We start from the raw sequence: 16352 nt of genomic DNA on the forward strand, positions 1-16352 counted from the left end.
CACCGACCTTCTGATTAGTGGCTGACCTGCTCTGCCACCTGAGCTACAGCCACCCTTAGGTGAATTCCCAGTTCTCAAACCAAACTAGATGAACACAACAGAAAGCTAGCCAGATCTAGTAACCTTGTCCAGGCTGGAGCACAGCTGGGAGGTTGACTTTGCTATCTACAAGTGTTTGCATAGAGGTGCTTAGAAGTCAGTGTTAATGGTAGAATGCTAACACGCTCCAATAGTGAGACATTTGAAATTCAGAAGTTGACATTGTTCTTAGCATTTTAGCTTGCTAAAAGTAAAAAGTATACAGCTGATTGACACATGAGGTGGTGGTAAATACATTATAGGGTTACATAAGCAACCAAAACCTGAAACATCTACCAGCAACTAACTGTCAGTCACAAAGCACTGCGCAAAGAGCAGCTGTGGAGGTGCTTTTCTACTCTCCCAGAGTATTCAAATCACTCTATACAATATGCCACATTCACCCAGTCACACAAGAACTTTCGTTCAACTGAGCACTTCCTAACTACATTCATACACCTTCACACTCTGATGGATGCATCAGAGAGTAACTCGGGGTTAGTATCTTGCCACAGATACTTGACATGCAGACTGGAGGAGCCAGGGATTGAACCACTAACCTTCCGATCAGTAGGTGACCTGCTCGCCCTCCTGAGCTACAGCCACCTCCCACGTTTCAGAAACTGCTGATTTCTTGGGATTTCTTCACACAACCATCTCTAGGACTTACAGAGAAAATATCCGGTGAATGGCAGTTCTCTGGGTTATAATACCAAAGGTCAAAGGAGACTCCTTTGAGCTAATAGGAAGGAAACCATAAATCATGCACAATCAAACTTTGAGCAAGCACTTTGCAACAGGAAGAAACCTTTAGAGCCAGGCTCAGGGAGGAGTGGCCATCTGCTGTGACTGGTTGGGGATGAGAGGAGGAAAACGACGGGACAAAAGACACACTGTGGAAGAGCGAAAGATATTAATCATAATGATCAAATCCAAACTGGTGCATAAACACAGAGAGGCAAAAACTCCTGTCAGCTAAGAGCAGGAAACTGAGGCTACAATTCACACAGGCGCATGAAAACTGGAAAATAGAAGAGAGTAAAATATGTGATTTCTATTCAAACATTTGGATGGTCAGGACAGAGTCTCAAGTAAACATGGAAGAAAGGCTCCATCTCACTGTAACCATGGTTCAGACTGCTGGGGGAATGAATGATGTGAGAAATATATTCTTGGCCCAGAATTTAAGTGCCACTGCCTGGTGTGGTGTTCTTATCCATCTCCATCCCTTTACCACAGTTATATTTATCTTTAAATGTAATATCATTCATCATATTTTGTGCTTGTTGTTTGGGGTGGTTTGTAACTGTAACGGCAAAACTAAATAATAAATAAATACTGAGGATTTAAATGCTTTTTGTGGCGATGCTCTTTAAACTCTATGTGGGTAGAAAAAAAAGACACTGCGTTCCTTATGGAGAACAGTTTGCTTTGCTTTTATTGTTATGGACGATCTGATTTCCTCGTGTCAGCATTGTTCCCACATCATCATAATTAATGTTGTTCCAGGTTCAACATTGCAAGTGACCAATCACCTTCTTGTGACGTCATTCCTTTGCGACTTCGAAATACCCGCCTTCGAGTATTTCGAAATACAAGTGAAGAAGCGAAAAACCGCCGCCTGTCCGCCGAATTTGAAGTCAATTTAGGATACTTTCCTTTAATAAACGGTAAGCATTATACATATGTTCCTCACTTGGCTTGCTGTTTGTTTGCTAGCGATAGGCTACTTGACAACAGCATTAGCTAACCAGTGTTCTCTAGACCAGCGTTCCCCAACTTTTTGGGTGTTTCGTGGCCCGGGGGTTGGGTCAGGCAAAATTGCAGTAGCTTCCCTGATCATTTTACAAACATAAGTGAAGAGAATCTGGACTAAAAGGCCTAGACTTATGGTTGTGTGCTGAATCTATGAATCAAACTATCACCTGGAAACATAATTAACTGGTCCATAGCTGTGAAACTGGACATGAGTTCTTGATTCTATGGAGATTAACAGTAATCCAGAAATTTACAAATTTGTCCCAGGGACATCGCGTAGATGTTGTCCCTGGGACATCGCGTAAATGTTGTCCCTGGGACATCGCGTAAATGTCGTCCCTGGGACATCGCGTAAATGTCGTCCCTGGGACATCGCGTAAATGTTGTCCCTGGGACATCGCGTAAATGTTGTCAGAGACATACCATATGAAAGTTTAGCTTCTTTTAGCCCCTGTTTGTTTTATATTATTTTATATATATATATATTTTTAATATTATATTTAATATTTACATTGTATTGCAAAAAACCCCAAAACAAGTTAAAATGAATTAATGAATATTGACTAATTAAACCTTCGTTATTTTTCCACCAGAAATGGACGACATAATTAGAAGAAGTGTTCTGAATGACGAAAAAAAAAGAACTGGAAAAGACACACAACTTTGTGTGCATGTGTCACAATGCCAGGAGGACCCATTCAGTGTTGTGTTAGAAAAATTGAACTCATTAACCCTTCATGGACATTATAAATGTTTAAATGTTGCCTCAGGTAAAGACAGGAAAAGAGACTATTACAAATTCAACTGCATCAGAGCTGGGGAGAAAAGTCGAAACAGCTACAGAGCAGTGGGCTGTAAGGCCTATGTTTCATTTAAAGTACTCAAATGTTGGAAAGACCACACAGTCATCGTGCAGCGTACATATGATAAGCATGATGGGCATGATCCTTCGGACCCAAAAGACGCACATTTCAACAATATTTCCAGTGATTTGAGGAGGAAGATTGAGGAACTGCTTTCCCTTGGAACTAAGCCAGCCATCATACTAACCGAATGTCATAAATGGGCCAAAGAACATGGACACAGAGATCTTCACAACAGAGACCATTTTGTCACACCACGTGACATTGACAGTGTTAGAACCTGCATGATGAGGAAGAAGCACTTTAACTGTGGAGACAGTCAAAGTGTACATACCTTACTTAATGGAAAACATCAAGAACATGTTCTCTTCTATCAACCATACACATCTGACCAAGAACTAATGATTGTTTTGCAGACACCTGTAATGAAATCAAACATGGAGAACTATGCAAAACAGTTAGTATTTGTTGACACCACGCACTGCGTTAACCAGTATTCATTTCCCTTATTCACACTTGTTGTAAGAGATGATCATGGGCATGGAGTCCCTGTGGCCTATGCTATTGTCAGCAACGAAAGTCAGAAAACCCTGGAAACTGTTCTTGGAATAGTTTGTGAGCATTTCCCAACTTCCCCGAGGTAAATAATACATTGACAGCTATTAATTTTGAAATAATTCCTTTTCAAAAAAGTTATAACATGCCAGAATCTAATGCTATAGCTGCAGCATGGGCTGCAAAAAACTTTCCTTTCCAGTTAAAGTTATTCCTATAGGCTGTATGCAGTATTTTATATATCTACTTGTGAGTTGAAATGTTTAATTTGGCATTGAAGTGGTGCTTTGAGATAGCAAAAACATTTTCATACTGTTTAATGTCATTTAGTGTTTTCTTTTTTTCTGTAGAGCATTTATGGTTGACAAAGACTTTGCGGAAATAAATGCTTTGCAGAAGGTTTTTCCAGAGTCAGCTATCCTTCTATGCTGGTACCATGTCTTGCAGGTAAACCACATTGTTTTCTTTTCACGTTGTCTAAGATGCACCTGAAACACATTTTTACAACAGGGTCCTGTTGTTATGATTTGCCTCATTGTGATATTCACCTACTCAGGTTAATGAATATAAAGGGATAAAATGTTGAGTGACTATGTCCATCCATTTAAGACCACAGTGCACTCATCTTCTGGTGGCTGCTTCCCAAAGCTCTTTTTGACATTTAAAAATATGTTTGCCTGGTTGATTTCTGTAATGCACAGGTCCTCTTGTCCAGTGAGTGACAAAGTTATTTTTGGACGTCAGCTTTCTTTTATGCTTTTTGTACAGCTGCTCCTCTGTCTCTCTCTCCAGATTAACTTTTTTTCTCTTACATTCACAGGCTGTTAATCGATGGCTTTCAAAATCAGAGTCCGGGGTCCATGGGCTTTCTAACACCCAAAAGAGAAATGAAATCATTTCTTTCTTTTGTAAGCTGAAAGCTTGCACATCTGTAAGTGTAATTTGTCTATTTCACATTTTGATTTCTTGATTACACTAAGAGCATAATAACTTTCAGTTGCTAAAAAAAGTTACAGAGATACAAAATACATTTTTGAAACAATTTCTAAAACTGGCTTCTTATCTTGCTTATCAAAACAAGTACTTAAGCTGTGCAGACCATCATTGTGTCACCCACTGTGCAGTAGAACTTGTGAGTGGGATTCTTTCACAGACAGATGCTGAAACCAAATATGCTTATAGGTTTAGTGTTCCTTCTTAGCCATTGTAAGGGAAGAAATAATTGCTTCTTAATACAAAAACACGACATATTATTAATAACTTAAAATTCTTAATGTTATTCAATAAAAGGAAAAGGGCTTCAATACATAATATTAAAGATTTCAATAGGTCTGTTAAATGGATTGAAATATATTCTGTTGCATCCAATTCTCTTAGGAGGACGACTTTAAAGCCACATCAGCAGAGTTCTGCCAGACATTTAAGCAATACCCTTTGGTGTGCCAGTATTTTCAGAAGCACTGGGAAGGCATTGGCCACATGTGGTGTGACTACGGCCGTCACTTCAGTCACGCTCGTTGTGAAACAAACAATGTGATTGAAAGGTATGATTTATTATTTTGACCTCATTCAATTGTATTGCTGAAAAAAAGATATTATGCTTTAATCCAAGAGGCTAAACTGAGTAGGTTCGTCATGTCATTGCCAGAACAGGTTTTAGGCAAATCCTTTAAATTCTAGCAGCGTTTTTTATGTTATCACAACAAAAAACAGAGTAGGTGGATTTGCCTAAATCAGCTAAACCGGCACAGAGCATTCCTTTATAAAAGACGTGTGCAATAGGTATTCCAATTTTTTAAAAAATAATACAGTCTTGATTAAAACTTTAAATTCCTTCAATTACAGTTACTAATCATTTCAAATAACTGTTTTTCAGATTTTTCCACCGCCTGAAATACCAGTTTTTATCTGGCTACAAGAATAGGCGTCTGGATGATCTGATTGAAGTGCTCCTAGGGAAGGCCGACGACTACTTCTCAGTCATAAAAACCCTGCAAGATGTGGGCCGCATGAAAAACAGGTTTGCTGACACCTTGTCTCAAGTTTCAGACTCTGCTTCAAGACTGATGGAAAGTGGTTGGGCTCTTAAAATTACAGTCAAGAACAGCCATGGAGTTAATGCATATCAAGTCCCATCTGAGTCAAGAGAAGACATGGTGTATGATGTCTGCCCTGTTGAGTCCTACTGCAACTGTACATATGGCTTACGAGGACTTCTTTGCAAGCATCTAGTGTTACTTGCAAAATTAGCAGAGGCTGACAATGACATCTATCCAAACATGGAAACAGACCTTGGCAAGAATTGCAGTGAAAGAAAGGCATTACTTTGTACACTGTGAGGACTTGAAAGTGATAAAAATGCCAAGTTTGTTTGGAAATCTGTGGTTTTTTTGCATCGGCTGAAACACTTCAGTGCACTTGTTGTACGTTCTCTCACTATAACACATGTGCTTGCCTGAAGGTGGCTTGTAGCCATTTTAAACAAATGAAAAACTCTCTGAAAAGTCCTCTATCAACTTTGAATGACACTCCTGTAGTTGAAAGCACAGACAAAAAATGCACAGAAGATGCAGTTGGAAAACTAAATGCTGTTTTAGACACAGTTAAACAGTGGGCATTCATTCCAGAGGGTATTACTGCAATGATAGATGAACTGCATACAAATGTCTTAAAAACAAAACAAGTAGGCAAAAGTATATGCCAGTACGAAATAAAGACGACAGAGAATGCACGCAAAATTAGGCCATTGTATTCTAGCAAGAAACGTTCGGCCAGCATCGACATTCCAACAGTCTGAAAATGAATGTGAACAGTCGATAACCACTGAAAGAGAGACATCCTCTGGAGAAAATGAAAACCTTTTGGAATACAAAACAAAAAAGAGAAGAGTTAAAGCTAAGTATATGCACAAGTAGACTTTTGTGTGACATTTCAAAGGGACTGCATCCATTACTTCTGTTTATTGAAACCTAAAGCTGAATAGCTGTCTTAACTTTCTGCCAAGGAACAGATGAAAATAAATTGTTTGGTCTCTCAAGCAGTTGTTATTTATGTGTGTTATTCATTACTTTGGCTTGGTTGCTGTTTTTGATACAAATTCATCTGTGCCCATTGTAATATTTTCATATGTTACTATTTTTATATTGCTATGCATTATAAATAAAGGATTACTTATTACTATTAAAGGTCTGCATTTGTAATTGTTGGTATTATTTATAAAATATGCGCTCTTAAGTTTTTTGCTCCATAAAACGATACCTGTCACTTTTTGGACATAGAGTATCAGCTGTTGAGAATCCTGGCTCATACAAAATAGAAGTAAAAGGTTTCAACATCCAGCCTTTTTATGATTAAATACAAAGTGTAATAACAGAGTTATTGGGGTGTGATTTTGTTAATAGTTAGTCTTAAGTATAAGTTTAATAGTAATGAGTAAGAAAATATAGCCAGAATAATGGAATGAGACTAACACCTGACCTCACACTGAGATTTGGTATGAAGTGGCATGTTTGTGCTAATGCTGACATTGGGGCTCAGAGTTCCTCTGTGTGTATATATTTGTGAACGTTAACTTGGCTAATGTCCAAGGGTTTGACTGCTTTCCTGTTGGATTGTATCACAAAGAACAGGGATAAGAGCACCAGTGGCCGTGCACACCCTCATCTCTCTCCTTCACCCGATCATTAGTGTTGGAAACCGGCATTAGCTCAGAGTAGATTAGACTTCAGTATAGTGCAAGTGATTTGATTTCATGATTATTTGATTCAGTTTTTTCTGTGTTCAAGCTCAATTACTTTAATAAAATATGTTGAATTCAAACAAATAAACAAAAACTGTGGACATTACCCTTTTAAACCTTTCTGAAACAAGACAGGTAAAAACCAGTGTATAAAAGTTTACATAGGTATAAATAGCTCTAACACTTTACTCCAGCCTGGCGTCCACACATGTGGACATCACATTTTGGGTTATTTAGACCAAAATACTAAATCTTGATCAACAAGTGCCTGATATACAGTTATGAGGACATTATACTGCAACTGTTCTATCGAAATTTCAAATTAATGTCCTCATATGTGGCTCTCATTTGTCTCAGAAACAAAAATTAGGTAAAAAAACAAAACCTGGTAATTCTTTCTTTTTACATTCATCGGGTTCCAATCGGCCCAAATATCAAAGAGAAATTAAAAATGCATGCCATGGAAGATTTCGGGTCTTAGGGGGTTAAAATGACCAGACCCCTCCGGCCTGTTTTCCAGGCCACTAAATTAAACCCAGTCAATTACCAATTGAACAGAATAAAAACCTACGAGGTCCACTAATAGTCCAAAAGTCCAAATCTTTAATAGAAAAGACAGGCAGAACTCAAACAAACAATAATCCAAACGAGGAGCATATATACACACTGGAAAGTAAATAATTATAAGTCATTAAATCAGACTAATTAAATACAGTAAAACTAATAAGGGAAGACGAACACACGGGAAATAAAAATAACAGTGTAAACATACCAAAACTCAAAATAAAACAGGAAAGCTACTACAAACCGAGTGTGACACAATTACATTCATATTGAAACATATGTGATAATTTTCTTTCTTTGTAGCATTTTTAAGATATGTGTTAGAACAGTCATTATGCTGTTTGGATTAGGAACCAATCATTTTTGCCAAATAGTTAACACAAACTTAGAACAACAATGAACAATTTTCAAGATTCTGATTTACAGAACAAACAAAAGTCACAAAAGGTTTCATTATTTAAGAGACAAGATCAAGTTTTTCACACAGGAATGAAATGACAGAATCCAGTGCAGCGGGGCCAAAGGTGTGTGTCAGCAAACTGAAGGTTGAGGAATCAGTCAGCTCATGTTTAAGATTGTGTTGGATTTTGAGAAGAGTCTGTCTGTTATTAGAAAGTAAGATTAACAATGTTACACCAATAACCCAAATACGGGGAAATGACAAATAATACCAAAAAAGATACAACTTTCATATTGTTTTACTAACTTACTTTGTCATATCAGCACTTGAATGGTCGATGCCTTTACAGACCATGTCTGTTGTGACATCGCAGGCCAATCTTCCGGCAAACCCGAGGGCTAGCTCCCCAGCCTCCTCTTCACTCAGAACACTAAACACTGTTACTTTAGTTTTGGCCTTCTTAGGCCTGTCAAGAATCATTGCGGGCAGTTTGGCTTTACGGCCCTAAAAAAGAAAAAGTGCAAACACCAAAAGAGCAGAGAGAGACACACACACGCGCACAAAGTTAAATGCTTTTGTTTACATGGTGTAATTGTGTATATGTTGCAGCAAATGCACAATTTCCAGCCACATTGTCACTTCATTGATACGAGTAACCCGGATTTATTTCAGGTGACATCAAAATCACGAAATGTATACCTACCCCAATCAAACCTCTGAAAACATGAACTGACATGTTCTCTGCGTTGATTCTGCGCTTGATCTCGTCTTCTGTTATTGTGTAGGTTTTCTTTTTTGAGCTTGGTACAGATAAGCGACCATGCACTCTGTAAACTGTACTAGTTCCTTCTGAATCAGTTTGGAATTCTGTATCTGCATCGATCCTGTCAACATCATCAGCAGCAGCATTATCTGTACTCAGACTTGTGCCGTATACTTCTGCTTCTTTTTCGTTGTCTTCAGTCTGTGTACCTTCATCTCTGACTGTCAGTCTTCCTATCTCACTGTTACTTGTCGATTTGCTGCAGATGTTCTCTCCCTTAGGAACTTTTCCTTTGTCATTCGCTGCCTGATGCTTTCCCTGATGACATTCTTCACTGGCTACTTCTATTGCTCCTCCTGTATAGCCACCCACTATGCTGCACAACTCCTTTCCCTCTGCTGTGCTGCACTGTGCTGTTACATAAAGAAGAATGATATAAACAGCACTATATCAATTTAATTGTGAAGAGAAATCCCCACAATACGACACAGTTATGTCTAAAATAGTTTTGTGTAAAAACTGGATCTTGAAACGTCCACTTTAATTACACAGTCCTGGTGTGCAAAGGCAAAATTACGAAAAAAAATTTCACTTTAAACATTTTTGGACATTGTTTAGTTATATTGTGACTTACTCTCACAGAAGATACAGATGCCACAAACAGACTTTGAACAACGCATGTGCTTGTATGCACCACATTTCTGGCACTGCACCTGTGAATTAAAAAAAAAAAAAGAAGAAGAAATAAACAAACAAAAAACAAATGAACAAAGTCCATTAAATAAACAATCTATATGGCTAAGGACATGTCATAGTGTACCCGGTCTTTGGCTGCAATCACACACCAGCACTGACTGCACTTCCTAGTTCGATCTGCAAAATATAATTTGTTTAAGTACAAGTTACATTTTCCAATGTTAGAGAAAAAGAAGGCGGCTAATTTTATCTTTACCTATTGAGGAAAATAAGTAGTGGCAAAGTCGGGACCTGAGCTTTGTGATTTCAGTGTTGTACTCCTCCACTTGTGTTTTACCGTCAATGAGAGATTGGGCAAACTAATAATTGACGAAGAAGAAAAAAAAAAAAAAAAGAACAAAAAGAATTAGATTAACAAAGAAATGTTTGTTTGTTTTGGTCCTCTTGGGTATGTCACAAAACTGTTTTGTAAAAAGATGGATATGGTAGGCTTGGGCCTTGAGCTTTCCTAATGAGGGACACTGAAAAGTATCATGCACTAGAGAGAGTGCAAAATCTGTGCAACTTACAAACAAGGTCCAGTGGCTGCCGTTTTCCAGACAGGCTCCAATCAATTTCTCATACATCTGAAAGATGTTTTTCTGGAAATAAAAATAATGTGACAAGTATGTTTTTCTGTCAAGAATGACACTGCAAAACTGCAAAAGCTTGTCAGGTGAGACTTGTAATTAATTCTGCAGATACACAAACATATAGAAAGTGTCATTTTTGGTTTACATTAATTAATTTCTATAGTGTGTACAAAACAAATCAAGACCACAGACTCAACACGCACCACTCAATTTTTGGTGTTCTTTATCAGTTGGCCAAGACAGAAATGTTTTAATCTGTGTGCATTGCTTTTGAGCAAGTCTTTACACAGAAAAGGTTTCAGAAAGGTATTTTTCAGGTTCTTCTGACAAGGCTTCAATTTTGGAAAATGCTGTTTGTTTATAGTGGCAACTTATAAACCCTTTGTGATAAGAACATAGTTACCACAGTCCAAGTCATACCTTCAAAAAGTATGCACTTTGTGCTCTTGTGGACCCATCCAAAATTTTTCCAGTGATTTGGCTTGGTATTGGATAAATGTGAGGGAAATTCTATAAAAATAACATAAATACACCTATGTTTTCAAATACATTACAAAAAACGTAAACATGCTATGTCATTATGATCAAACAAGCTTTTCAACATACCTCACACTGCAAATAGATTAGGCCATCTATTACCTTATAAAACAAATAAATAAATACATATAAATAAAAACAGAACTAAGGAATACGATTCATTAAGTAAATTGTACAATAAAGTGTATTTAAAGCAGAATTTAACATTAGTTTTATGACAACATAAAAGGATTTTTATGTCAAGAGGTACCTCATCTGAAATGTTAGTCTGGTCAAACAGGGATTTCAAACTTGAAATACCAATAGAGTTTGGTCCAGCTACTCCCACAAGGTAATCTGTGAGAAAGCATATGCTGTAGTCAACAGATATCATTTTCTTTTTGCATGCTGCAACCATCATCCATTTCAGTCTTCTAGGAGCTTTGTCTGGTTGTAGTTCTTTTTTCTCCTCCTCTCCCCTCATCTATTAATTAAATTGTTTTCTGACCTTCCTAACTGTTTCCGACCTGTCTTCCCAATGTGATGTTTAAGCAATATATGTATGGTCAGAAGGGGGTGAAATTTTCATTGCAGTTGTACGTGTAACATTGCATGTGATAATAAAAGGCTTGATTGGTTGATTATTCAACATGAGTTGACATTTACCTGACATTGTGAAGGAGTCACAGTTTCTGTAAGGGTGTAAGAACATAACATGTGGATTTGTTACACTTCTTTTTCACAAGTTAATAACAATCAATAATTTTCATTCCATTATTTACAAGCTATCACACGATGTCCCAGGGACAACAATTACACGATGTCCCAGGGACAACATCTACACGATGTCCCAGGGCAACTTCTACATGATGTCCCAGGGACAACATTTACGCGATGTCCCAGGGACAACATTTACACAATGTCCCAGGGACAACATTTACGCGATGTCCCAGGGACAACATCTACACGATGTCCCAGGGCAACTTCTACATGATGTCCCAGGGACAACATTTACGCGATGTCCCAGGGACAACATTTACACAATGTCCCAGGGACAACATTTACGCGATGTACCAGGACAAATTTGTAAATTTCTGGATTACTGTTAATCTCCATAGAATCAAGAACTCATGTCCAGTTTCACAGCTATGGACCAGTTAATTATGTTTCCAGGTGATAGTTTGATTCATAGATTCAGCACACAACCATAAGTCTAGGCCTTTTAGTCCAGATTCTCTTCACTTATGTTTGTAAAATGATCAGGGAAGCTACTGCAATTTTGCCTGACCCAACCCCCGGGCCACGAAACACCCAAAAAGTTGGGGAACGCTGGTCTAGAGAACACTGGTTAGCTAATGCTGTCGTCAAGTAGCCTATCGCTAGCAAACAAACAGCAAGCCAAGTGAGGAACATATGTATAATGCTTACCGTTTATTAAAGGAAAGTATCCTAAATTGACTTCAAATTCGGCGGACAGGCGGCGGTTTTTCGCTTCTTCACTTGTATTTCGAAATAATCGAAGGCGGGTATTTCGAAGTCGCAAAGGAATGACGTCACAAGAAGGTGATTGGTCACTTGCAATGTTGAACCTGGAACAACATTAATTATGATGATGTGGGAACAATGCTGACACGAGGAAATCAGATCGTCCTTATTGTTATACTTAATTCAATAAACTAATGGGTCCTATTATACATCTTCGCTGGCTGTGAAAACAAAACAATTATGCTTGATTTATATTTGTGTTCTGTTGCATTTATGTGGGCAAAAATCTGTGCTTCAATAAATCCTGCTGCTGTTATTGATCAAATTATTGATTCATGAGGAAGGACTCTGCGTTTGTGAACACAGGCTGTCGTCATTTAGAAATACAGACACTGCAGCTACAAATATATTTTCTTTATTAGTGTGAGATTCAGCTCCATTCAGAAGCTAACAGTCCAGCATGAATATTAAAAACTGACAATAGTCCATCATCATCATCTTAAAGCCTGGCAGTAATGCAGTCGTCGTCAATTGTTCCCAATATGAGACAGCCTGCAGCGCGCTGATAAGGACATACTGTCTTTAATGTTCTGCACGCTTTAACCGTTCTGACATTTAGTTGAAACAACTACAGCTTAAGTCATCGAATTTACACTGAAGTGGCAAAACCCACCAGCGCATATGGCTCTTCGTGATATGATCATAATCAAAATGAGTATGCAAAGATGCAAAATACAAAGATTTTCAAAAAGTCTACAAACAGACAATATATGAGCAAGAAAAGAAACACGTCGGCAAAGAGACCCAAGACGACTATAAACAGATGCTAAACCACAAAAAGAACGGCTGCTCAATAACCACGGGACGCAAAACGACCAAAAAGAGACCACGAAAGATATTGAACAAGTACAGGAGCAAGGAGAGGCTTTTATGGGTCTGTATCATGGGGACTCGAGTGTCTTAATAGAAATGTGATGAAAGTGCTTTCAGCCTCATTTAGAAGTTTTCTCATAAGCACCAGATTTTCCTCAGAAACAGAGGCACAGTTTAAACAGCTCGCAGGGCTGAGAACCCGACAGACAATCTTTGTTTTGATTGTTGGGCACAGGTTGAAAACCAAGTTAACAACCTCTGAGGTGGAAACTGAAGCTGTTAAAAACTATAGTTCTCTAGCATATCGAGACTATCTCTCCACACCGTTACATATTCCATATGTACGGGGTACGCCCCCCCTTGGTCGTGGCGTGTGGATACTTCTTTAAGACACTCCAGCTCGCCTGGCCACGCCCTACAGCTCACGTATAAAACAGCTGTGCAGCCGTGACACCGGTGATCGTTTGATCTCCACTTGTGTTGTGTGTGTGAGTGCTTTGAGAGTGCTGTATGTAGTGCTTTTGACGATAGGCACAAGCAGTGTTGCTGTGCCTGAGCGAAAAGGGAAAAATAAACAACAACATAATAGCAGCCCAGAGCATGCTGTGCTGGCTGGAGAACACAACTCTACACAACTGTATTTAAATAAGGGCGTGCCAATCTTTAAGGCAGATTACAGAAAACATGAGCTGAAACAAGAAATCCAAAACAACAACAAAAACAAAAACATGAAACACTTAACTTGGGAAAACTAGAATTAACAAAAAACCTGGAAAACTAGGAAACTTAGAATGACTTGGACTTCCTTGTAAAAACACAAGGAAGGACTATCAGGAGATTTACAGACGCACCAATGAAGGACAAGTGGAAACTTACACAATATATACACACACAAGTAGGGAATCATGGAAGTGGAAACACTTTGGAAAACAGCTGGAATGAATTAGACCTAATGGGACAGGAGGAAGCAAAACTGAACACACTCGACATTGGACACAAGGCCCTCAAAATAAAACAGGAAACACTGAGATGCAGACCTAAGACACACGGGCTTGATATAGCAATGGGATAAACGAGCAGGGAGGCAAAAGATGAGATGCAAGGACAGAAACAGGTAAGGAAGAAAAAACACAGTGACACAACTAAGAAGAGTGCTTGAGAGATACAAACATGGAGTCAAGACACATGGAGGGGTGAGAGACGCACAGGGGTGAGACAGAGACACAACAGGAGCCGAACAGACAAGAAACCATAAACTGGGGACACAGAAAACTCAGAAACATGGACATAAACTGGAGTCTAACTGTAGAACTTAACCCTTGTGTTGTCCTTGGGCAATTTTTGTCCTGTAAAGAAAAATCAAAAATGTGTTTTTTATTCCTCAAATGGTCTGAAAATAACAGAAGTTATTCATTACTATGCTACACATGATTGGAATAAGTTTTAAGTAATTTGATTTATTTATGGGGTTTTTATTGAATTTTATAACGTTGGTGGTCCTCGTGGACAAAAATGACCCCAAAGTACAAAGTGTTGCAAAGAGCCGTATTTTCACACCATACTGCTTTCAAACATCTTTGATCTTGGATCACTGATGTGTGGGGGTCAAGCACTGGTTATAACAACCACAACAACAACAACAGGCAGCACAATGAGGAGGCAGGTGCTCTATATTCAATGAAATTTTATTTACTCAGCTCCAAATCACAACAACAGTCGCATCAAAGTGCTTCATATTGTAAGGTCGACCCTACAATAATACATACACAGAAAGTAGCTCACAGGCCTCCACTGCACTGGAGGCTTGTGAGCTACTTTTTTTTTTACCATGACCAGTAGGACAAAGCAGATATTGTCCTCTAGTATAATGAGGAGGGAGAATCAATGTTCAGGAAGATCCAGGGTTAGAAGATATAGAAAATATTGTCAATATTTAGAGCACATGCTACCCTTTCTCTGAAAAAGCACATCAGCCACCTGCAGAAGTGGAAGAAGGCTATGAAGTGAAGAAAAGTGATGAAGAATCTGAACTATGTTCAAGTAGGTTCTCAGGCATCCAGGACATGGTAGTCTGAGGAGCTTGGAGAGAAAGTGACTGGGCTTCTTGAAGTTTCTTGAATTTTCAGAATGTGAAACTGAAATAGAAGATGTGTCAGAGGACTACACATCATCCATTTCAATTATGATGAAGACAAAGAATCAAGCAGGAAAGAGGAATCAGCTGAGACAGAGGAATATTTGCAGTAACGTGAGGAAACACTGATCTGGTCTTCTAACCTTCCCAGTGACAGACGATGCCTGACTCTCTCATGTGCCTCAGAGAAAGATGATCTACCACAGTCCAAGCACATGTGCCAGGTCCCATACTCCTTCAGTGGCTTTTCTACTCGAGCACTGAAAGCATTATACACAGTGTATTCTGCTTGTATTCTGCTTTTTAACGTTCACATGCCAATGGATGCATCAGAGACCAAGTTGGGGTTCAGTAACTTGCCCAAGGACACCTTGGTAAGAACTCCAGACTAGAGCACACAGAGATTGAACCAACAACCATCCAATTAGCAGATGACCTGCTCTACAGCCAACTCAATGATGAACAAGGAGGGACAACAAGAGAGGAAGAAAAATGGACCGAATGCAGCTGTAGGCATATGTGGGTGTGTTGATTCTTACTGCCGTGCATCCAGTAGAGTCGCTACGGCCAGTTTATGACATCCTGAGTCTGGTAGAGAAGTTTTCATGCTGACACAAGATTAACCACAGAATCCCAAAAAGGTTATAATTTCTTGATAAAGACACAATAGATGATCATCGTGTACAATGGCAAACCGTCTGTCCTGCAGTCAGGACACGCGAGTTGTCCCTAACATTGCAGGTTTCCAAAAGAAAACAATCACCTGTAACAGCTTGTTTACTGTATATGCCCCTTGGCCTGCAACTGCAGAAAGAAAGCTGTCCATGATGGGACCAGTGCAGAGGAATAAACCTGAGCTTCCTCCTGCCCTTGTGTCAAATATGGACACGCCTTTGTCCTCATGAAAGTTTGCCTTCACTCAGACTCATGCCCTGGTGTTCCTACCATGCCAAAATATAGAAAACTGTCAGGTAATGAGTTGGAATAAAGTTGAATAAAACCTTGAAACACAGAGATGGATGATATTTTATACTTGTTGCTTTATAAACAGTCAAAGCAGACCGGGTCATTTTTGAGCACAGAGGACCACAGATGTGATTATTTGCTGCCAGTAAAAATCTTAAAAACAGTTTCCTAAATTAACTTTGACATATACCCGTCTGTGATCATCTATTAAAGCAACCGACTCTGGTTGTGTAACGATAATCACAATAACTGATGATTCAATTTATTTTTTACCCGAAAACAAAGAAACATTTCGTGTAAATGAGGTTTTATCAGACTTAAATTTGAAAT

The 16352-nt window shown here is 38.7% G+C and overlaps 2 protein-coding genes across 7 annotated transcripts; one reads left to right on the plus strand and one right to left on the minus strand.

Moving 5' to 3' along the window:
• The first annotated feature begins 1535 nt into the window (after positions 1-1535).
• Positions 1536-6443, plus strand: LOC146566299 (uncharacterized). Of its 2 annotated transcripts, XM_085289928.1 has the most exons (6): positions 1536-1748; positions 2430-3339; positions 3605-3701; positions 4075-4185; positions 4632-4798; positions 5131-6443. In XM_085289928.1, the coding sequence occupies exons 2-6, from the start codon at positions 2432-2434 to the stop codon at positions 5591-5593; spliced, it is 1746 nt and encodes a 581-aa protein (XP_085146054.1). In that variant the 5' UTR covers positions 1536-1748; positions 2430-2431; the 3' UTR covers positions 5594-6443. The 2 variants fall into 2 exon arrangements, with proteins under 2 accessions (XP_085146054.1, XP_085146055.1); XM_085289929.1 differs by lacking the exon at positions 2430-3339.
• Positions 6444-7573: 1130 nt separating this feature from the next.
• LOC146566300 (uncharacterized) lies at positions 7574-12189 on the minus strand. Of its 5 annotated transcripts, XM_085289932.1 has the most exons (12): positions 11993-12187; positions 11231-11256; positions 10836-10921; positions 10655-10687; positions 10469-10558; positions 9986-10057; positions 9673-9775; positions 9541-9593; positions 9355-9433; positions 8661-9133; positions 8268-8461; positions 7574-8159 (listed from the first exon to the last, which is right to left on the minus strand). In XM_085289932.1, the coding sequence occupies exons 2-12, from the start codon at positions 11235-11237 to the stop codon at positions 8015-8017; spliced, it is 1335 nt and encodes a 444-aa protein (XP_085146058.1). In that variant the 5' UTR covers positions 11238-11256; positions 11993-12187; the 3' UTR covers positions 7574-8014. The 5 variants fall into 5 exon arrangements, with proteins under 5 accessions (XP_085146058.1, XP_085146056.1, XP_085146060.1 ...); XM_085289930.1 differs by having other exon boundaries at positions 10836-11256; positions 11993-12189; XM_085289934.1 differs by lacking the exon at positions 10836-10921 and having other exon boundaries at positions 11993-12184.
• Positions 12190-16352: the final 4163 nt, after the last annotated feature.

Source organism: Mchenga conophoros, linkage group LG10 (genome assembly GCF_057382185.1).
Source record: "Mchenga conophoros isolate Kocher_MC1m ecotype Shallow Benthic linkage group LG10, M_conophoros_male_GT1.1, whole genome shotgun sequence".
NCBI classification, from domain to species: Eukaryota; Metazoa; Chordata; class Actinopteri; order Cichliformes; family Cichlidae; genus Mchenga; species Mchenga conophoros.

What these genes read in the sequence shown, in the direction of transcription:
- LOC146566299 (XM_085289928.1), top strand. Translation starts at nt 2,432, where the DNA reads ATGGACGACATAATTAGAAGAAGTGTTCTGAATGACGAAAAAAAAAGA. An exon ending in GCTGGTACCATGTCTTGCAG is followed by an intron (nt 3,702 to 4,074) that starts GTAAACCACATT and finishes TTACATTCACAG; the next exon opens with GCTGTTAATCGATGGCTTTC. An exon ending in AGCTGAAAGCTTGCACATCT is followed by an intron (nt 4,186 to 4,631) that starts GTAAGTGTAATT and finishes CAATTCTCTTAG; the next exon opens with GAGGACGACTTTAAAGCCAC.
- LOC146566300 (XM_085289930.1), bottom strand. Translation starts at nt 11,048, where the DNA reads ATGAGGGGAGAGGAGGAGAAAAAAGAACTACAACCAGACAAAGCTCCT. An exon ending in GCAGCCACTGGACCTTGTTT is followed by an intron (nt 9,776 to 9,985) that starts GTAAGTTGCACA and finishes GTCAATTATTAG; the next exon opens with TTTGCCCAATCTCTCATTGA. An exon ending in CTACTTATTTTCCTCAATAG is followed by an intron (nt 9,594 to 9,672) that starts GTAAAGATAAAA and finishes TATATTTTGCAG; the next exon opens with ATCGAACTAGGAAGTGCAGT.